Source organism: Phymastichus coffea, unplaced genomic scaffold (genome assembly GCF_024137745.1).
Source record: "Phymastichus coffea isolate CEN01 unplaced genomic scaffold, Cenicafe_Pcof_1.1 PCOF00014, whole genome shotgun sequence".
NCBI lineage: Eukaryota > Metazoa > Arthropoda > Insecta > Hymenoptera > Eulophidae > Phymastichus > Phymastichus coffea.
Window position 1 is genome coordinate 2,709,991 of NW_026706825.1, and position 24,692 is coordinate 2,734,682.

At 31.2% G+C, this 24,692-nt stretch overlaps 1 protein-coding gene across 2 annotated transcripts in view; it reads left to right on the top strand.

The window, feature by feature from the left end:
* The window catches only part of LOC131673793 (serum response factor homolog), a 275,341-nt gene that overhangs the window by 92,789 nt on the left and 157,860 nt on the right, over positions 1-24,692 (top strand). The window contains exon 3 of one of the 2 annotated variants that reach the window (XM_058952088.1): positions 11,084-11,262. The exons of the other annotated variant lie outside the window; for it this stretch is intronic. Within the exon in view, the coding sequence (XP_058808071.1) occupies positions 11,084-11,149 (66 nt within the window). The 3' untranslated portion in view covers positions 11,150-11,262. Of the gene's footprint in view, positions 1-11,083; positions 11,263-24,692 lie in introns of those variants that run through there. 2 annotated transcript variants of the gene reach the window in all.

A 24,692-nucleotide genomic window follows, 5' to 3' on the forward strand; every position in this document is an offset into this window, starting at 1 on the left:
CCGACTTCTAGAAGTGCTGCTTTTCTTTCGAACTCTACCGCGGTGTACTTGGGTATTAGGTAGACGTTAAGATAAGTGACAGCGCCGACTGTAGCCCAGACGTAGTCGTCCCCGACACCGCGGTTGGAGACTCTAGATTGGGTGTCTCCGCTTACCCAGATAGCAGTTGTCTCGTTCGTGATGTATGTCTGGGTCGTCCTTCTCCTGTATGGTTCACACAGGATCATAATGTCCGCGTCATATTTGTCATCTATTTGAGGTATATGATATATGTTAATATGTATATGAATATAACTATTAAAAGAAATAACAAGATAAATTTATGATCCAACGTGTTACGTTTTTTTATAAAGCAAATTTTTTTAAAAACTATTAGAAATATAAACTTCTTCATTGGAATTAGCTATCACGATAAGTGTATAACACGTTAGGATGTACGATTCTCCCCAGAATTCAAATCTGTGATAAATAACATAGGTTAACATGTGAAATTTACAAGCTGGGCCAGATTTAGGCTTATTTATAAATTAAACCCAAAAACTAACTTTTTAATTTGAAAGAATGAATAAAATGACGAAAAAAACTATAAAGATTTAAAAAATTCGATATTTCTTATATATTAAACTAAAAGTGTAAAAAACACAATTTCTCCACATATTTAAGGTTATGTACCATCATAATAAAATTTTTTTTCTGTAAAACTAATCAATGTATCTTAAAATACGAGCCTTTCTCTTCGAAATAAATTTTGAATAGTTCAAATATCCTTTTTTTACCGAGATATGATAATTTGAATTTATTGTCTCACCAACTTACGCACTGAAATTCAAGATAAGAATACAATAGCAACCCTGTTTTTACACCCTAAATTACCATATAGACTGCTAAAAAACACGTGTATTTTTTGATACTTTAAATGTATGCAATGTTTAGAGAAAATCGATGACGGACACCTCCCTGCGGTCCCTTGTAAGATATAAAACCTTGAAGTTTTAGTGATTTAGTGGTTAGCTGGGCAAAGACTTTTGAACGGAAGTTTATATGTGAGTAGTCTAATTATACTATAAAATGCTTTAGATCTACAATTTGAAATACAGACAAACTATTGAAATTTTATCATGGTCTAAATGACCATGACAATTATGCAAAATATGTAGTACAGTTCTTGTGTGATAATACGTATTCTTTTACCTTATTTCTTTATATCTTTTACTTTTTTGAAGTTTCTGTGTATTGATTTAAGCGTATTTCAATGACTGTGGGTCTCTTGATCAATTTGAATTAATTATTCAATTATCTCCAAAAATTACATTAAATATTTAGCTTGAATTTTCGCAATTAAAAGAAATAAATAAAAAGTTGAAAGATTTGATAAAAGTCAATAAACTACACGAATTTTTAGAAATGTCATGTTTTAAATATAAAATTTGAAAACACAAAAATTTCGTATATGTGGGTAATTCTTGGCTATTTCGATTGACTTGTAACCCTTAGGTTACGGATTTTTTTTAATTTGGCACAATTGTTGTACACATAAAACTGAGATTTTTCCTAAATTTTGGAGACGATACATTAATTATATCAAAAGTTATTAACAATTAAAGAAAAATGATAAAAAATTTTCAAACGGCTATATTTTAAAAACTAATAAAGATATCGAAGTCGGATTTTTTTCAAAATACTTATAATGCCTTAAAATTTCGAAATAATTACAACAACAAACAATAAAAATTTTTTTTCGAAAGTTATTAACTTTTTGTTTAAACAATTGCTAATATCTCAAAAAGTATATTTTTTTTTGAAAAATTCTTGCTCCTACGTATTCCTGAGGATTTTTGCTATCGAAATCAATCATAAAATTCAAGGGCCCGACATATCGGAAAGCGTAGCCCTAATCAAAAGAAAACGCCTCGGCGTAAGGCTGCGGTAGCGCTCCAGCGGACTCACGGTCGAAAGGTACTTTAGCTTTAATCTAAAAAACTAATAAAGATACCGAATCGGATTTTTCCCAAATTACTTATAATACCTTGAACTTTCGAAATAATTACAACAATAAACAATAAAAATTTTTTTTCGAAAGTTATTAACTTTTTGTTTAAACAATTGCTAATATCTCAAAAAGTATATTTTTTTTTGAAAAATTCTTGCTCCTACGTATTCCTGAGGATTTTTGCTATAGAAATCAATCATAAAATTCAAGGGCCCGACATATCGGAAAGCGTAGCCCTAATCAAAAGAAGATGCCTCAGCTTAAGACCACGAAGACGTCCCGCTGACTCCGAAGACGCTTTACAGCACGATACCTCTCGGCTATTTCTTGGGCCTTTATTTGGTCTTAATAGGTTTAGATGTATTAGATTACAATTAGATGTATTAGATGTTTATGTATATAAACTGCCGATAGTTTGAAGGTTAATAGGGCGATTTATGACTTATTTATGATTCATTTAACATATTCTATTTCTAAAAATATTTTATTTTCATGAATAATTGAGTAATTAGATAATGCTTAAATAACTTTCAAATACACAGAAGAGTAACTGCTTTATCGAGTTTTTTCTAAGAAAACCAAATAAAGGCCCAAAAGACATTCAAGAGGTTATTTACTGTGAGGGGACCTCGGGTGCCGTTGCGACCGGACACCGAGGCATCTTCTTTTGATTAGGGCTACGCTTTCCGATATGTCGGGCCCTTGAATTTTATGATTGATTTCGATAGCAAAAATCCTCAGGAATACGTAGGAGCAAGAATTTTTCAAAAAAGAAATATGCCTTTTGAGATATTAGCAATTGTTTAAACAAAAAGTTAATAATTTTCGAAAAAAAAATTTTATTGTTTATTTTTGTAATTATTTCGAAAGTTCAAGGTATTATAAGTAATTTGGGAAAAATCCGATTCGGTATCTTTATTAGTTTTTTAGATTAAAGCTAAAGTACCTTTCGACCGTGAGTCCGCTGGAGCGCTACCGCAGCCTTACGCCGAGGCGTCTTCTTTTGATTAGGGCTACGCTTTCCGATATGTCGGACCCTTGAATTTTATGATTGATTTCGATAGCGAAAATCCTCAGGAATACGTAGGAGCAAGAATTTTTCAAAAAAAAAATACTTTTTGAGATATTAGCAATTGTTTAAACAAAAAGTTAATAACTTTCGAAAAAAAATTTTTATTGTTTATTGTTGTAATTATTTCAAAATTTTAAGGCATTATAAGTATTTTGAAAAAAATCCGACTTCGATATCTTTATTAGTTTTTAAAATATAGCCGTTTGAAAATTTTTTATCATTTTTCTTTAATTGTTAATAACTTTTGATATAATTAATGTATCGTCTCCAAAATTTGGGAAAAATCTCAGTTTTATGTGTACAACAATTGTGCCAAATTAAAAAAAATCCGTAACCTAAGGGTTACAAGTCAATCGAAATAGCCAAGAATTACCCATGTATAGGGACTATATGGAACCAAAACTAATACGTACAGATACCTTTTGTACCAGTACGGTGTTCAACATTAACGTAGTTCTTGAAATAATTACACACAAAACATACACACACACACACACACCTACACACACGGTAATTCAGATCGAGATTTTCAACTTAGAAAACGATTATGGTAAACAACTATGGTGTAGGTTCAGACGATATAAATATTGATTAGATAGCAAAATGGAATTTATTTTACTCTTATAAATAATTATTTTTTCAAATCAAACATTCATTTATAAACTTTTCACAATATCGTGAGCTTTGCAGTGAGTAGAGAGTATACTGTCTACTCTCTACCAAATAGATTCATCTTTTTTCCATACCTTCTACTGAGAACAATTTCTTTCCAACGCTGATACTCGCTGTATTAGAAAGACCCTCTCAAAATTTTATTCATATAACCGGCACCGCTCGGTTCGCTACCTATACAGGGTGTCTCATTTTAATTTGAACAGTAGGATAACTTAAAACTTTGCAAAATATCCAAAAAATGTTTGAGATAAACGTGGTATGGTTCAAAATAGATCAACTGTCCATTACCTTAAATTTGATTTTGAACTTGATTTTCAAGGTTATGTGAAGGTCAAATTTTTAAGTAGAAATCTTCTTTTTCACATCAGATTCAAAAAAAGTAGGAATTTTACGTTTAGATGAAGTATTATATTCAGTGTTTTTAAAGGTCATATCAAAATCACATGAAGTTCAAACCAAATGACCTGACACTAGCAGGATAGAGCGAAAAGTGTTTCAGACAACATCTGCTAAATTTTTGTGACTGCTAATGACCTTCAATTTATTTTGAAAGATCATTTCAATTCAACTTTGTTTTTTTTTTCAATATAGACCTCATTTCTTATCCTGGATTAAGAAAAGAGCGGAAAATTCTACAGATAAGCTTTCATGCTGTCATTAAAGTAATGTATCCTACATCGTCCTAGCGTATGTTGGGCTATTTGTTGGTCCGTACTGACACAAATATCCAAGGTGCCCGATTCATTTTGCTGCTTAATTTAGTATCGAGCGGACCTATTAAGGCAGCAGAAAAGCCTTTTCTGCAACTAGTTAAGTTCAACGCTTAAACTTTTTCGCCAGCTACGAAATCTTACTGCTCATAGGAAAGGTATGTGTGTGTGCGCGCGAGTATAGATAAATATATGCTGGTACATGATTTAGTATATTAAGGCAAGAGATGTAGAGATCCAGCTAGTTAAGGGAAGATCGTGTAGAAATCTATCCAACTATGGAGAAAGAGTGTAGAAATGCATCAATTGAATTATGAATCAAAAAGAAATCAAGCAGGTTCAAATCTAGTAATCTAGAAGGCCACGCAATTGGTCCATCTCGCTCTATCCGTTGATCTGGAAATTGCTAATTTAAGAACGTTCGTTAGACACCAGCATAGTGACCAGAAATACCACCTTTTTGAAGCCATAAGTTCCTTTTAATTGCAATTGCAATATTCGCAAGGTATCTTGGCATATCATTCTGAAGAAGTGCTAAATACGTTGGACCTTTAATAGTCCGTTCAAAAAAATGTGTCTCAATCACTTGATACATGCCAACCCACACATTTCTTTCCCAACGATATTGATCTTGAACCCACAGAATATCAGTGTAAATTTTCCTGTGGCCAATGATATATTTATTCAAACTTCTGTTACTATTGATTGTAGCTTCATCACTGAAATAATCATTTAAAAAAAATTGAGATTTCCTTCCAACACATCAAAAGCACACCTATTTCTACAGATATGTCATTCTCATAATATTAGGTGTCTGCCATAAGTATCAAAGACTTACTGCTCGTACTTACACACAACTATTTCTGTACAGCTATTCATTTCTGTATTAATATACTCTAAGTACATGATCATCTGAACTTAATTCCTGTATTAGAGCTATATATATACAAATCATTCTTTGGCAACCGGACCCTCCATCCTTTCCAGAATTGGTGATCAAAAAATCACGCGATAGCTTAAAATTTTCCATTTCTCCTCTAGTTTACAGTGCCATGTGGCCTTTTGTAAAAATTAAAAATGGCAGACTCAATACGGCAACTGCAACTTGAAATGCTGCTAAAAATTTTCTAAAATTTGAAAATATCTTGTACAATTATAGAAAATTAATTAATCTGCTATATTTTTTCAAGACCGAAAATTGATTCAGCGTCAAATTTCACATAGGAATATGGTATTGCGTTCAAGACCAACTTTCATTTTCAAGGTCATTTGAAGATCAAATCAGAAAAATCTTGTTAATATCTACATTTGAACCTTTACAGGGCGAGAAAACCATTATAGTAGAAAACCACTATTTTTGAAAAAAAAATATAGAATTCAAATTAGACAAGATATTTTCAAATTTTAGAAAATTTTTAGGAGTATCTCAAGTTTCAGTCACCGTATTGAGTCTGCCATTTTTTATTTTTAGAAAAGGCCACATGGCGCTGTAAACTAGAGGAGAAAAGGAAATTTTAAGCTAACGCGTGATTTCTTGGACATCACCAATTTTGGAAAAGGTGGGAGGTCCGGTTGACAAAGAATGTTCTATATATATAATTCGGGAATTTTACAAAAATGTATTTGAATGCATTTTTTATTTTTTACAGCTTTTACAAATTGTTTGGCCAATCCTAATTTGATGGAGAATAGTGGTAGTATTACTCTACTTTTAGGTATCAAACTGTTACGAAATAATGTTCTTGGAATCTGATCTTAAATTCATTCGAAACGGTTACTCACATTGTATATAATGCTGAGCACAGGCCAACTGTCCATTTCACATAAAAAACACTAATATTTAGTGTTACCGCATTATTATCCCAATATAATAAATATGATTTTGTGGTATCCATATAACAAGCACTTATGTTTGTCATATTGAATATTTGTTAATATGAGTTGGACATTTAAATATTCTTCTTTCAATGTAATAGAATGTGCTATCAGAACTGGAACGTATGCATTGCCATTGTTTAGTAATACCGCTTTCAAAATTCTTGCTGGAGAATCGACAAAGATCTCAAACTGCTCAATTAAAGCTCAATTAAACGTTCTACTTCGATATGTGCGAGACTGTTTTTGGTAAATATTTTTCCAACAAAAATTTTTCTATAATTGACTGTAAGCCTTCTTTCATTTATCAAATGAACTTATTTTATGTTCTTTATAAATCAGTTCTTTCAAACATTTTACGTTATTCTATGAATATATCGGTCTGTGAAGGGAAAGATAAATTTTGTGTTGTTTGCGGACAATGTGCGCTACCACAAAACAGAAAACAGTGTACAACTAGTATACAAGACAATTATGCAAAATTATGTCATATTCTATTTTACGCTCTTAGTTATACATCATCTCCAGAAATCATGTAGTAAAAGCTATTTTCACCTTTTTTCAGGTAATACAGTACCAAACGAATACTTAGTTCAATGCTTTGGAAAGAAACTTGTGATCATAAAACCAATTGATATTTTTATTTATGTAATACAGAAAGATATAACAAAAAGAACAGAAGCTCTTTAAAATTTACTGATTTTTGATCTGTAACTTTTTCCGTATTTGCTTTCCATTATATTAAATCGTTAAAAAATGACAACCGGGCTGAAAACTGCAATGAACGTGAAGAAAAAGACTTTGGACTGGATAATAAAGTTACAAATACTTTCAATCAGTGCTCAACGAATGATTTAATCTGTGATTTTGAACTTCCCAAAAAAAATGTAGAATTGTTGGCATTAAGATTAAAAGAAAAAAATTATCATCTAAAACGAAGGTATTATTTTATCGCACACGAGATCAGTGCTTCAGAAAATTCTTTTCTCAAGATAAAAATTTGGTATATTTCAAAAATGCTCAATTTTTGTAATTTTTCTCAAGAATTGTTCTTAAAGTACAAAGAGATTTAGAATACTCACAATCAGTAAATATGCCAGATTGCTCACAAAATGAGATTGTGGATATTTTAATTATTCCTGGAGAGCGTCACAGAAATTATCGAACAACAGCTTGACTATACAGGAGGCGTCATCCTGATAGGCAGCATCCAATTTACGTTATTATTGCCAGAATTGAACATCGTAAGAGAAACCGACGAACACCTATAACGAGACAAAGTAGACGTGCTATGGTAATCAAGTTGAATGATCCACGAGTTTTAGTTGTTTTAATAATGGGAAATATAAACCCTCGGTTTTTTTTTAGACAAATTGTACATCAAACTGGCATCCCGAGATCAACAGTTCACAGAATTCTTAGACTATACAAATTTCACCTTTATTACATAACCTTAACTAAATAATTAATACCTTAAGACTTACAACGAAAACTACCATTCTGCAAATGGACTGGAATACAGTTGCGTCTTGATACAAATTTGTTTAGATATGTCTTGTTTTGTGATGAAGCAACTTTCGATAACATTGGTTAGATGAATGGAGACAATTCTTATTATTGTTCTATAAAGAATCCACATTGGTTTCATGCAAATTGGTTATAAAAATCGTTGGAGCATTATTGTTTGGTGTAGATTTATAAACAGTTATTTAATTAGAATTTGTTTTGAAAGAAATGTAAGCCATATTTTTTTTAAGAAAATGTGAACTCTCGGAGATACTTCAAATTTTTACTTCATGGACTACCAATTTTCTTGGAAAATGTTGATCTTTTTACAAGACAGCGCATATGGTTCTGACAGAAATAGTGTGCCTGTTCACAGGAGCAGAATCATTCTAAATTTTCTAAATCATAATTTATTTTATTAGTAGATGGGAATCGCAAGTAATGTTGAGTGGTCTCCTAGATCACTGAATCATTCGCTTTCTAATTTTTCTTGTAAGGCTATTTGAAGAATATAGTTTATGCAGATCTACCGACAACCATAGAAAAGATGATATCAGCGTATTGATAATGCTTGCAGTAATATACCCAGAGAGTTATTACTGTCAAATGTTGAATGTTTCGAACATAGAATTCAGATCTGTATCAATAATGACGGGGGAATTTTTGAAAATTTGTTCTTCGTTAAATCATCCCTCACACATTCTTTCTTGCCTTAATCGGCTGGAATCTCAAATCTTGCCCTAATGGTCTTAAATGATACCAAAAGCGAAAACATGAATACCCGAAAACTACAACGAGTAATATAAAGTGTCATGGAAAAGTAACGATAAGTAGTGTGTGTGTGTGTGTGTGTGTGTGTGTATATATATATATATATATATATATATATATATATATATATATATATATATATATATACATACTAGTATAGCACGTTTCCGAATCAGTTATACAGATTTGGTAATACATTAGTATTTAAATTGAAAGTACTAAATAAACAAAAACTTATGACCCTTAAAGAAAACTTAAAAATTTATTAAAACGTAATTTAAAAAAATAAATAAATAAATTGTTTTGATAACTCCATCAATAAAACTGTTACACGGTGGAACGAATGTTACAGTTATGTACTGACGATATGGGTTTAACTTTAACCAAATTGCACGAAATATTAATTAACTTATACCAAAAATAAAGTTTTCTCAGCTATAAGCTTTAGAACAGATATTAAAATGACCGAGAAACATATACTTTAATTTTTTGTAATCCCTAAAAGAAGTCGACGGAGTTACATTTTTAGTTTTTTTTTACATATTTTTTTAGCATAAACTGCTTTTATTTTTAATATTGCGTTTAATTATGTAATTATGTTTGAACTACAATTTGACGCTTTGGTTTTATTTGCTTATTGCATTTTTAAGTACTATATTGGATAAAGAACGAACTTGGCGCTCATATAAAGGAACAACCATATGCAATAATCAGGCTAAACTCAAAAAAATTCTACAAATTAAAAAAATTATTTAAGAGTCTACTCTGATAATAAATATTTTTCAAAAAATGAACGATGCTATAAAGCTTTGAATTGAACTTTATTCTACATTAAAATCTTCTATCTACCAGGCGAACTCTCACGATAAGTGATTTTGATTAGGTAAAAATTGAAGTTTTTTAAATGACGAAAGCTTATTTTGAAGGATGGATGTAAATAAATTGAACGAACCGTCGCATATTAAAATATACACTCCTTGTCTCACGCTTTTGCCAACTTTAGGAAAAAGTTTAACAACTACAAAAGTTCTATATCTTGAAAAATTATCACAGCTTTAAAATTCCAATGCGATAGTCTTCTATGAGTTCAAAGCTTTAAAAAAAGCGATTGTGTACTAAAAAACTAACAAATATATGTTTTATAAATGATACAATAATAATAAAAAAATCATTAAAAATGCGTGGTCAAGCAAGTTTATACATTATTTTTACCTGATTTACAAGTATATTAGTAAAAAATTGATTATTTTTTTCAAGCAATGAAAAATTAATAAAGATCCAACAAAATTGTAAATAACGAAAGATATCTTTTTATATGAAAAACATAAATTTTAAGAAAAATAAGGAATTCAGAAACAAATTTATTCATTTTTTTCTCATGATGTTTAAACATTTTGATTATTTAATCATTATTTTAATGTTAATAAGATATATTTTTTAGTTTTTTTAACCCTCAATAGCTCTTTTGAAAACTTTAAACTTATAGAAGACGATCAAGTTTGAATTTTAAAGATTCGATGATTTCTTGTCAAGATATAAAACTGTTGTGCTTTCCAGATTTTTTTCTAAGGTTGATAAAAACATGTGACGCGGAGTGCATTATTAGCTTACGTTTAATTTTTCTGCTCTAATAAGGGAACATTTCCAACCCTCAGTCTCCAATTTTGTTTTAATTTGGATATGTTATAGCTTATTGAATAATAAAAGATGCGTTTTTTTTTATTGGCAGAAAAAGCTTTCTAAAGTGTGAAAGCCACCCTCGAAAATCACCCCTTAAAGCAGTTTTCTATCAATATTAATTGAAACCAAAAATATTGATAGAAAACTGCTCTAAGGGGTGATTTGCGAAGATGGCTTTCATCTCTTAGAAAGCTTTTTTCGCCGATAAAAGAATACGTATTTTTTTATATTCCAATGAGCTATAACATATCTAAATTGCAGCAAAATCGGAGACGGAGGGTTGGAAATGTTCCGTCGTAAGTCGATTATTCAATGATGAGATACAATTACTGGGCAGACGTAAAACACAAATACAATTTCTTGTATAGTTTTTCAAATCACTTATGATTATTTCATTTTTCAAAAAAAGTTATATTATGTATTTACATGTGTATGGTAGCGACCTGCGAAATGAGTGCTAGAAGCACATTTACACGAGACACTATGTGCAAAACAGTTTTATGTATGAAAATTTTCAATAATGATTATGCTGTTTTCAAAAATACAATTAGAATTAAATTATATTTCTCAATATTTATTATACGTCATAAAATATGTTACAAAAAGAAAAAATATATTTTTATTTCTTTCTAACTTTTTTTGGGTGATCCTTGGAGAACTTCCAACCATTTTTTCCTTCAACTTTTTCCTTTAATTTTTGGATCACAAGTGTAAATAACTGTTTTGTCATGTTGTATCTAGTACACATTATCAAGAATTGTTGATAGTATAACTTTAAACAATGAAAATATAAATATGTCACAGGAACCAGTCGGTAATTTCTTACAATCTGCAGATAGCAGTGGCCTGCCGGCAAATAAAAGATCGTGAAGATCAAAATGATTGTTTTTTCATTTGCTGGCTTCATGCAGATAGTTGGTTGACTGCTGGTAAATGTCACAACCGATTATTTCAAATTCGGCAGTCTGACGATTCCCTAAAGTATTGGCAAAATGAACAATTCAAATACGTGTAAGTACGTACTGTCAAGAAAAACAAAGAAATTTAATTAAGAGAAATCAAATTTATAACATACAATTATTAAAAACAGTTACAAAATTATTAAAACAAGTTAGTGATTGAAGACATCGCGAGTTGTATTTGATGTTCACTTTATGGCGGGAACACTGTTTGTGAGTATCCTTGCAATTACGTTTTTTATGGCCTTGTCCCCCTAATATTGATTTTAAAAATTTTATTTTAATAATTCAATTGAATAAATATTATATGTCAACCTTGAAATATACATCTTTGGAACACACACATATGTACATGTGTGTGTGTGTGTGTGTGTGTGTGTGTGTGTGTGTGTGTGTGTGTGTGTGTGTGTGTGTGTGTGTGTGTGTGTGTGTGTGTGTGTGTGTGTGTGTGTGTGTGTGTGTGTGTAGATATTGACCCATGTGTGTGTGAGTGTGTGCAAGTGTTTGTATGTTTATATAATCCACGTCAAAGGGATAATGGCTCTGTTTAAAATTGTTAATCACCAAAAAATTTGTGAATGGGTTAAAAATTTTCGCTTTAAACTACTTTGTTTTACAATTTGGTGACTTTGAAAAATAAAAAATGGCAACTCCAATATAGCGACTCAAACATAGAGATTTCATAAGAAATTTTCAAAAATTGATTATAAATTATTTAATTGTGATTCTACGTATTTATTTAAGCCAGAAATAAATTCAGCGTTCAATTCTACATAGAATATAGTATTGCACTTGAGGTATAAATATTTTACAATATCATGTGAAGATCAAATCGGCGAACAATAGTTATTTCTTGAAATACTAATTGATCAATGTCAATTAGCGAGGAAATAAAGACAGTCATATGTATTTTGATTCACTAAATCCAAATCTAATGTCCCTTTAATCTCCTACCAGGTCTCAATCAAGGTTATTTGACGGTTAAATCGCGAATATTTTTTTAATTTTGATAAGATTAAGGCACCTACAAGTTTTTATTTTCCAAGAAACCACAGTCTGAAATACATTTTTTCGTAACTACTTCGTTAGACAAGCCAGCGGACTACGGCGGACTACGGATTCAGATTTAGCGATACGTAAAACATGTCGGTATCCTAATCTTATAACAAAATTAAAAATATCTGCGATTTAACCTTCAAATGACCTTGATTGAGAACGGTAGAGTTAAACGGACATCATATTTGGATTTACTAACTCGAAATATCTATGAGCATCTTCATTTTCCCACTAATTGACATTGATAAATTAGTATTTCAAGAAATAACTATTGTTCGCCGATTTTATCTTCACATGATATTGTAAAATATTTATACCTCAAGTGCAATACTATATTTGTATGTAAAATTGAACGCTGAATTCATTTCTGGCTTAAATAAATACGTAGAATCACAATTAAATGATTTACAATCAATTTTTGAAAATTTCTTAAGAAATCTCTAGGTTTGAGTACCATATTGGAGCTGCCATTTTTTTATTTTTCAAAGTTGCCAAATTGTAAAACAAAGTAGTTTAAAGCGAAAATTTTTAACCCATTCACAAATTTTTTGGTGATCAACAATTTTAAACAGAGCCATTATCCGTTTGGCGTGGATTGACCCATATACTATATATATTCTTTTTATTCTTGTAGTACATCAGCATTAGCGATCATTTTTATTCTAGCTATATTTAATTTATTTCCGGAAAATCATCCTTTAATAAAACAATTCTTCATTCCAATTTGATAAACACTATTCCGAAAATTAGTTACGATACCAAATATCACTTTTAGATTTAATAGATCTTGATCTACCTCAGGAACTGCCAAGGTTACACAATTACCGATTTGCAGTTTTTGAAAAATCTCCTCAGGAAAAATCGCTATCTTGGCTGCCGTTATTTTTCTTTTCATAACAATCTTGTTAACTTCGTCTTATACATATTTCTCGATCACACAATTAGCAGATTAATTGTTTATATCACTGATATTCAATTGTCCAAAATCTGTATGCGTCTTTCATCCACGTTTTACACAAGTTACTGCATCACGGCGGATAAATATTTTGGTGTAAACAATATAAGTCAATGAGAAGTCATTGTCAGCAGTATCAGTCATACTTAATGATTAAGTGTCCTAAGCACAATATTTATCACTATAAACAGAAATATAAACTGATCTAACAATGGTTAAAAATTTCAAATTTTGTGGTAAAAACTATTAAGAAACATATTCTATTATTCTATAAGTATTTATTTAAGTATAATAGTAATTACATATTTTGAAATTTAAATGAACTAATTTTTTGTACAATGTGATATAACATTAAATAAAATATATACTCTTTGTATTTGATCGGGCTTGAGATTAACACAAATTAAAAAAATTATGCTAGAAAATGAAAATGTTGAAAAAAAATTATTACTTTATACTCTCAAAGAAGCATATGTGCTATTTAAAGAACAGTTTCCAGTAGATAAGATTGGATTCTCTTCATTCTGGCAGTATCAATCAAAACAATGCGTTCTAATGTGTGATTTACAGGGGTTTCATAATATTTGTGTTTTTATACATTATCAAAATAATAAGTTCATCTTAGATGGGGCTAAAAAGTTTTGAAAAGGCAATGATACAATTCCAATAAATTAAAAAGAAATTTTTAAACATATACTACGTGAAAATCTAACTGAGGTACGTAGCTATAATGCATGTTTTGAATATCCTAGCTTTGATTTCTTAGTTAATAAGTTACTAATTTTTTTATTATAAATAATTGAATTAGTAGTATCAAATTTAAACAGTGGAAGAATGTGAATGACAAATATCGATTAATTGACGTTGAGTTAATTAAAGAACAGTATGCCCATGACTTATAGTGCAAAATCATTACATGAATTTCTTCTAATCAATGATAACAATACAACAGAAATTAAAGTAAAAAAATTCATACTTTTTGAATTTGCAATAAGACACGTAATTGAAGAAGTATATTAAAGAATATTCTTATAAGAAATATTGGTATATATTAATGGTGGTGTTGATGGATTCTAGATGATGCTGTAGTCCGATCAGAAAACATTTTTAACGCTGCTGCTTCATTATTATATACAGTGCCCGACACGTACTTTTGTCCACCCTGAGGCGAAATTACCAAACTTTAAAGTTTTATATCTCAGCGAAAAAGAGTCGTAGAAAACAAACTTGACGCCATTTTAAAGGTAATAGCAAAAGCTTTAAATAACTTGAAGATACTATTGTTTGTACTACTAGAATTAAGTTTTTTATGCTTAAAAAATTAACATCAAAAATATCTTTTTTCGCCCATATACAAATTTATTTATTTGCTACGCAAATCAGCGGATCATAAAAAATCCAAGCAAAATTAAAAGGTGGAATGTTCCTCTTTAAAATAAGAGCGACAGAACTCATTTCTGGTTTTTTTATACAGAGATATAGCTTTTTTTATAAAAAAAGTCTTTTTTTTTCATCAGCTCATATCTCGATTGCTAAGCATTAAATAAAAAAACTTTAAAGACAAAAGTTGTTTCTTTTTTGGTAAAAAATACAAAAATAAAATGTAATTTAAGATCTGGAACAAATTTTTTTTTCATTTTTTAACCTTTTCAGGGGCGCATTTTTCTGCTGCACTTATCCTAGACATGAAAGTGTATATAAGGGTTTTCGGGGTCGCTGATTACGAATCTGAAGTCTGATTTTCAAAATTTAAAATGGCGGATCCAATATGGCGTACATAATTTTCAAACATTAGCTTATATAAATTAAAATTTGTATACTTAGGTTTTTGGGGTTGTTGATTACGAATCTGAACTCCTATTTTCAAAATTGAAAATGGCGGATGCAATATGACTGGTGAAACATTTGAAATTAGAAAATAATTTTTTTTTTTATGAGAGTCTGAGGAGTCGCTAATTCTGATTTCAGCATTCTAGAAAATTTTCTACTAGTTACATATATTTGTAATTATTTTTTACTTTTGCAATGTAAAGTAACTGATCATGGGTGTAGTCCCGAATTTTCAAAATAAAGATTATGAATCTAAAGTAGTGAATAAATATTTGGAAAATTCTACCAACAGAATCTAATTGTAGCTTTGCTCAATATGAATTTGATATTCAGTACCATGCTGCAGTAATTTTTTATTTATGATATTCAGCAAAGCAATTTTTCTTCGCATTGATGCATAAAGTCACATTGCATGTTGTGCAGTAGAATTAGGATCGAACTCGATTATTTTTATTACTACAAAACTCACAATTTTTGTAGAGTCCTTCATAAACACCGGGCAAATGTTTCTGTACTAACGTCCTGATACTTTCCGATGTTTTAATTTTTTTTTAAGCCGGAGTTTTGGGATTATTTGAACATGGTCTTCCTCGCTTCTTTTGGCAATTTAGTCCTATCAACTCATCTACAACTAATAAACGAAACTTTTTCAATTTCAAATTTTTATCAGGATTGAATAATTTGAAAATTATAAAAGAGTTGACAAGAGTGATATCTATGAAGTGCCATAGTAAGCGGTGCCACTATTTTCTACTTTTTCTTGTGATTTCATAGAATGATTTCATTTGATCTGATTTGTCAACACATCCCTTATGAGCATTATAATCTTTCGCCATTTGAGGGCAAGCTATAGTCTTCAATGAACCTTCTTTTTGTCTTCTCTCTGCCTCAGACGAATCAGATGGATCATGAAAATTTGATAAAAAATGAATTGGTTTTTTGTCTACCCATTTCAAATATCTGATGCCCTCATTTGACGTGCGGTATTCGCTGTTACCCATCTTCATGTCTTTATCTTTTCCTTGATTTTTAGGAAGACCTTTTCTGTCCTTTCGAATTGTCCCACATGCAGAAATTCCATCTTTTAATAATGTTATCATCAAATTAGTACATTAAAGTAATTGTCAAAATAGATATGGTAATTTTTATTTTTTAGAGTTTGAGATAAACTCATGATAACTCTTTCTCCTAAATTTTTCTCAGTAACATTATTAATTTTTTCCATGTAAATTTGAAATTAACATACGTAGCCATTCATATCTGATCTTACCCATGTCTTATATCCTCGTTTCATAGATTTCTGAGGCATGTATTGTTTCATAGTATTTCTGCCTTTGAACTTTACCATGCTCTCTGGTTGGATCATAATATTGCATATAAGTTTCAGAAATTCTGTCAATAAATGGCCTTATTTTGTGTAATTTGTCGAATTAGCTTCTCCTTTTTTAGGTTCTTTAGTTTGATCATTCAAATGCAAATTACTAAGCAGAAAAGAGAATCTTTTGACCGACATTGACGAGCTTATGTAAGCATCATTCAACTGAGGATTTGAAGACCAATAATCACGATTGACATCCATTATTATGTTCACTCCAATAAATTTCTTTATCTTATCTGCAGTCACGGGAACGTCATTCTTAATTTTATTCTGTTGATAATATAGATTTATTTGTTGAACCATGTTTTCGATATTTTCTACCGATAAGAGCATCAAGAAAATATCCCCAGGTGTTCTGACAGTATCAGGAATATTCTTTGGTCCAACGTTCTGTGTAAAAAGTAAGTTATAGAAAGGTAAAGATTGGTTTGACCAAGTTTCATCCGATGAAATTTTACTGTTTTCGAACCTACGAGAATCATTCTCATAATGTTTTCCAGAGTCTATATTCAGGTCACAACCTTCTTCATCGCTTATGTCATTTCCATCGACAGATTCATCGTCTGATAGAATTTGATCTTCTTCATATTATTCTTCAGAATCACTCATTTTTTATTCAAACTTATTTGTTTTTTTTTTATTCAACTAATCAATAAGAAAATTCAATACAAAGTTAAAACTAGGATCACACTATTTTGACCGTTAGCCTACCACTCAAACGTGATCTCTAACACGGCTAAAATTTCTTGATTTATCGAAACTACTTGCCTCTTTTATTCAATCAATAAAATAGGAATATATCACAAAGTGAAAACTATGATCACACTATTTTCACCGTTAGCCTGCCACTCAAACGTGATCTCTAACACGGCCAAAATTTCTTAATTTATCGAAACTACTTGCCTCTTTTATTCAACTAATAAAATAGGAATATATCACAAAGTGAAATCTATGATCACAATATTTTGAGCGTTAGCCTGCCACTCAAACGTGATCTCTAACACGGAGAAAATTTCATATACATGAAAGCTTGTTTTTTCTTTCTCAGATATTCTTTTTCTAGTATACTAAAAATCGTCATAAAAAAAAATTTATCCATCCTATTGGGATAATTCGGATGCAATCAAATATCTAGCCGAAAAAAAAACATAATAAGTACATTTTATGAAAACTTTACCACCATCTTTGAACCACCGGTTTCCATTTTCCAGTGGAGTTTTCCACACCCAAGACTCATTTCATCATCAGCGACCTCAAAAACAAGTGATAACAGCTAAGATAACAGAATTTTGTGAATTTTCCTTACAATCAGGCTGTATTCAGCACCTTCAAAAACCCCTACATAGATACTAGCTCAAATAATTGAATTTTTTTAGATTTTCCTTACAATCAGGCAGCCATATTGGATCCACCATTTTAAATTTCCTAAATCTGATACTGGATTCGTAATCAGCGACCTTGAAAACCCCCGTTTACCAAATATCAGCGAATTTAGTCGTGAAATGAGCTCAAATCCGAATTTCATTAAAAATCTCTCCTTTTTTTGCTTGTCAATTGTTTATAAAGAATTATATACTCATATAGTGCTATTCTGAATTTTGACCTAAGAAACCTGTTCCCCAAGCATCCAGTGTTCAAACACAAAAGATAAAAGCGATCTAGAGCTCAGATTATTCAAGCTATAAAGAAAAAACTGAGGAAAAATAGGGTGCCAGAATACTGACACCCGCCCCTGAAAGGGTTAAGCATCATAAACTTAATTCTAGTACAAACAATATTATCTTTACATTACTTAAAGTTTTTGCTATTACCTTTAAAATGGCGTCAAGTTTTTTTATTCTACGACTCTTTTTCGCTGAGACATAAAACTTTAAAGTTTAGCAAATTTTGCCTCAGAGTGGGCAAAAGAACGTGCCAGGCACTGTACATAGATCTTAAGCCCGATCAAATGCACAGAGCAAATGTTTTATTCAAAGTTATATCAGATCGTACAAAAAATTAGCTCTTTTATATTACTTATTTAATTTATTTATTTATATATTATTTAAAGAAATACTTATAGAGTGATGGAATATGAACTTATTTATGCGGTAAAGGCATATACTACATGTAATGTTGAAACCGCACAAGTAGTGGATGGCCGAGCGGCTACCGCGCGTTTTTTTTTTCAATAGGTAATAAGGCGACTCGTTATCAACATTTTAGTCAAAAACTACATACATATTGACCTCTGTATAGGTAACAGGTCTACCAACTTTGAAGAAAATTGGTGATCTCAATATTACGGGCTGTTTAAAATAGCCGATAATAACCTACTTTTAACGTTGACACTCTTTTCTCTAATTCTTCTTTGATATATAAATTTGTCAAAATATTATCTGATAAAGAGAGACTTGATAAACGATAAAGTGATCATCCTAGTATAGTTATATGAAGTATATGATTAATTGTATGATGCTTAACGGCATTCTTCAGCTATTGTAAACATTGTTAATTTCATATTGTTCAATAATTCATATAAAAGATTCCAAATGAATAAAAATTGTTATTAAATATTAATGTTATTAAACTTTGCAAATCAACTGGCTTGACAACAACACCTTTCCTTTTTCTACACTTGTTCAAATTACAAGTTTCAAAATATATTAAAAAGCTCCATCGATTCTTCAGATAATATAATATTCCTCACGTGCCTCATATTCAGTTTGTACATGTGCTTCTAAAAATTTTTCATAATAATCTTCATAGGGAACTACGTGTATACTTTGTTAAGTGTTATTCTTTATTATTTTGATCACGTAAAACTCACTTTTACTTACATTTAATAACTGGTTTTTCTTTTTAAAATTATGTCATTTAGTTAGTTTTGTTTTTGTTTTACCATTTACAAGAGTAGATTTGACTTTTTTATATATTTTCCTATCCCATATATTTTGACTACTACTGTTATTGCAATAGAACTTTTTCAGTTTTCATCGAACGTGTCCTATTAATGATACTTCCCACTTTAAATTTCTCAAAGTCCCCATTTCAAATTCTTCAAAATTTAACAACAAAAATAATAAGATTGGCAAAAGGAACGCTAATTTTCTCATTGTTACAATAACTTGACGTCTGTATGAAATAGCACTAGTTTTTACTAGTTAGAAAGAAAAATGTCGTATATTTCTTCATTTGCTGCTTGTATGTCCATCCATTTTTATTCCATTTTTGTTTACAGCGTCCTTCTCGGCAGTCTGTTAAATCCCTGAACGATCAGTAGACTGCCGGATTTGAAATGATCGGTTCTATCCGTTTTCGGCAGTCGACCGACTGTCCGAATAAAGCCAGGCAGACAGAAGAATAATCATTTTGATGGTACAATCTTCCATTTGCCGGCAGTCTGCAGATTTCTGGATTTTGCCGACTGCCTACGATATGTGTGTACAACTCTTTCAGAGAATACAACTCTGAAAAATACGTGCCTAAGTATTATTGAAACAAATATAATTTAAAGAATTCAAAATGTATTAATTTTTTGTGAGATGTAGGCAAAGCGTTTATAAATGTATCCAAATGAACGCAAGCGAGCTCGTATATACAACCGCTCCGACAGCATTTCGTCAAATTAAAATTTCTCTATGCAATATAGTGAATATTCTTATCAATAAGATATTGAAATATTTTCTTTGTTATGTCTGAATAACTATTTTGCGAAAACGAACGAGCGTTGTAATTTTGAATTTTCTCATTAAATTAAAATTGTTTTAATTTATCGAGTTTTTACAAAAAAGATTCTCGCACAATCGGTTAGGTATTATTTTTTATTTATCCTATCCTATCTTAAAAAATTGATAAGTTGCCAACATCCAATGTAATTGGCTGATTCATAAAAAAGTGTAACATTTTTTATTTTCTTATACTTTGAAACATTTGTATTATACATGTAGAAGTAACAGATTTATATCTTAATATAAAATAACGTTATGAAATACGACAAGAAATACGATGGTGCAAAATAAAAAGATTTCGGTTTTTGAGATATCGTCGATTTAAAAAAAATTATTTATAACAATGGCCTAAACAAAAATTAGGTTTTTTAGTATTTATATTTTAAAAGTACAACTCTTTTCAAATCTTTAATTCATTTAGATAATAAGTCTAGAATTATGGAGTTAATAAATTCTTTCAAGAAAATAAGAAGTTGTTTTGAAATTGTGCTGGAATTATTAGTACTAGGGGGGGTCAATAAGTCTTTACAAAAAGAAGGAAAAAAAAGTTTTACGTTGTAATTTTTTTAAATTTTTCAACATAATCTCCTTGAAGGTCGATACAGTTTATTAAACGGCCTTTCAGTTTTTTTAAGCCATCAGAAAAATATGATTTCTGAAAACCCTCAAAATAGGCATTTGTTTCGGCGATGACTTCTTCATCCGATGTGAATCGTTGTCCGGCAAGCCATTTTTTGAGGTTAGGAAATAAGAAAAAGTCACTGGGGGCCAAATCAGGTGAATATGGTGGATGGTCAATTAATTCGAACTTTAAATCAATAATTTTTGCCATCGAAACTGCACACGTGTGAACTCGAGCATTGTCTTGAAGAAAGAGGCATTTTTATTTGTTCAAGTGAGGACATTTTTCTCTGATTTTTTCTTTCAGCTAACCTAATAATGACGCATAATATTATCCAGTGATCGTCTGGCTCTTTTCCAGGTAGTCGATGTAGATGATTCCATACGCATCCTAGAAAACCGTGGCCATAATCTTGCCAGCTGACTTTACCGTCTTTGCCTTCTTTGGGGCTGTTTCTCCTGAGGTAATCCATTTTTTAGACTGTTCTTTAGTTTCAAGAGTGTAGTGGCGTACCCATGTTTCATCTATAGTTACGAATCGACGCCAAAATTCTTCCGGATTACGACCTATGCGTGCCAAAAGAGCCTCAGAGGTGACCGTGCGGGTTCGTTTGTTTTCAACAGTGAGCAAACGCGGCACCCATCTTGCTGATATTTTTTTCATCCCCAATTTTTCATGCAAAATTGAAATGATTGTACCCTTTGATACCCCTGTGGCCTCAACTAATTCTCGCAATTTTAATCTTCTATCACTCAACACCATATCATGGATTTTGTTGACCATTTCGGGCGTACTTACTTCTACGGGGCGTCCTGAACGAGGTTCATCTTTTGTTGTTGTACGGCCGTGTTCAAATTTCGTTACTCACAAGGAAACCCCCCCAACCCGACCTCACCGATTTCAATAATCTTTTGATATGTTATAGTTCATCAAAAAATAAGACATACGTATTTTTTTTATCGGCGGAAAAACACTTTGAGGGGGTGAAAACAACCCTCAAAGTTCACCCCCAAAAATAGATTTTCCAATGTATCTCAGCATCTAATTGATATTTTACGACCAAACAAATTTCATATCACTTCTCATGTGAAAAGCAAACTAGCACATGCAATTCCGACCACAAGGGATGCAACCCTTATTTTTTTTATTTACAATACTATCTATTTCATGGCTATTTTTATGAAAAAAATTAAAATAACCCGAAAAAAATTGGAAAAAATATTACCCTACATAAAATACAAAAATAAAGTTAATCTATTCAAGCTTTTTTTCAAACTACTCCCTTAAAGTTGAAAAACCACCCCTAAAAAATTGTTTTCAATACATTACAGGTGGTGTTGATAATTTAGTGTAAAATACGTTAAGCATCATTTATACTGTACAAACACATTTATCTCGTGCAGTTTCGACCACGAGGGTTGCAACCCCTAATTTATGTCATCGAAATTTTTACCTTCTCCATTCCTATTTTTGAAAAAAAGTTCATAATGAGCTTAAAAAATTGGAAAAATTATTATCGTGGATAGAATACGAAAAATATGTACCAATTCAAGATTATATCACCCAACAAGACCCAGAACTGGGACAACGTTTTTCCAAAGTATTTTGTTGCGCCGATTCCGAATCTGTCCGGAAAAATGATCCATCACCCAGTAGCAATTTCTAAAACTCCCCTTATATCCCAATGGCAAGTTCCCGCACTAACCCGCACTATCAGAATGTTTACAACCCCCCCTAATAACCCCCTAAAAACCTCCAATGAAAATGCCGTTAGCCCCCCACTAATAGCCCGAAGACATAGCTGAGCCCCCTTGCAACCTTATGGCAATGCTTGCAACCCACCGAATAACATAATGGCAACGTTATCAACCCTGCTAACTACTGGGGTTATTAGGGGGTTATTAGGGGGAGGGTCTTATTGGGGGGGGGGAGTTATTAGGAGGTTAATGGGGGGTTGTAAGCAATGCCATTGGGGGATATTAGGAGGGTTATTAGGGGGAGGTTTATTACCATCGCCATTCGGTGATTAGGAGGGTTGATAGCATTGCCATTGTTTTTGTTGGTTGAGTTTTTCTCCTTTCTTGTGACTAAAATTGTAAACTGCCAAGTAATATATATTTAATTGATTTTTATATGCGTTACTATAATTCATTCAGTTACCAATTAAAAACAATCAAAAAAATTAGGACGGATTTATTGTTCATACTTCTTACAATAATGATATTCTTCATTGAAGTACTCGAAACATAATGATTTTTTGCACCAACCGCAACGTATAATAGCCACATTTTTGCATCCTTCTATATCACAATGTGTATTGCAGGAATCTCCAAAACTGTAAGCAACAGGATTGTCAAAATTTTCTGGTTTTTTAGTGAGGTAACCACTCTTGAACCAGGAATATTTAAAAAGATTAGTATATCTTGGTGAAGATAATTGATTGTGGACTAACGACTGAAGTTTAATGATGTTGTTTCTTTTATGTAAATCCAAATCATAATTCATCAAAATTACGGTATCTGAAAATTGGCGGACAAAGTTCTTCCATATGCGAAATCCAAAAACATCAAGTGGCTGAATTTTTCCCGTTGTGCCAGTCGGTATTTTTTTAAAATTTATAATTTTATCACGTAGAGTTACAGTTTCTATGGCACTGTCACAATGACCGCTCCAGGAGTCAAGCAACAGCATCGTATTGGAACCTACATTAGGGAAATATACTTTTTGCAGCCATATTTTAAAGAGATCTAAAATCAAAAATCTTATTTGTAAAATCATTTATAATGACATTAATTGTAACTAGATGGGATTATGTATACCTGTAGTCAACTTTCCAGATTTAGATGCTTCTACGTAAACATTTTCGGGTCTAAATAAAGTGGTTTCAACAATGGGTCCAAACTCACCGCTAGATTCCTTCAAAACTAAAAAGAGTGGTGACAGTAATTCTCCTGCGGCTGATATGAGTGGCTGTATAGTATAACTGTGGGTTGTTGAAGAAACTGACTGTACTAAACACTGTACCTGCTTTTCTCCTTCAACCGCTAGCGTTCTTCCGGAGTGCATTTCCAGTTGGAATCCGCTCTGATCAGAATTAAACACATTATGAATTCCAATTATTCTTATGCCTGCTTTAACATGAGCAATAAAAGTATTTGCTTTATTCGTTAGTTCTGAACTACTTTCTAGTGTTTTCTTGGTTATAAACTTATTTATTTTCCGGGATACTATTCTATGAGCTATCTTGAATTTACAAAGCCAGTTATCCGAAGCTTTGAATCTTACATCTTCTGATCCTATAATCTTTTGAGCTTGCAATGCCCATCGACGTATGTCACGATCATGAATGATGTAACCAGCGTCTACTGCTGCTTTAAAATTATCAAAAGTGTACTGACAAATTCTTGCAATTTTTTCTCTATAAGTACCACCTTTGTTGACTGTATGAGCCCAACGTTTCAACTGACTCACAGATGAAACTTTCTTAAATTTTTGACGTACACTTTCAACACTTAAATTTTTTTTTTGCCACTTCTCCAGTATTCTACGGCTCTTTGCTTATATTCAAAACTGACATCTTCATTGTCTTTGGTACAATGGTCGGTGGGTGCTTCGAAATCGTCAGGAAAATGGTGTTGAACTTCATCTTCTACTATTTTTGCAGCATGATCTTTGTAACCTTCTTGAAAATCTAATGTATCTTCAACGATCATATCTACTTCATTGAAATCATTCACGGAATCTATTAAAATGCTTTTAATTCTTTCCGACAATTGAATCTCTTTATAATTTGTCTCACTTTCAGGTATTTGTAGAGTTTGAAAGTAAGCTAATAATAAATTTAAAACGTTCAGAGCGTTAATTTTCATTTTTTAATCTAAAATAAAAAAAAAATATATATAT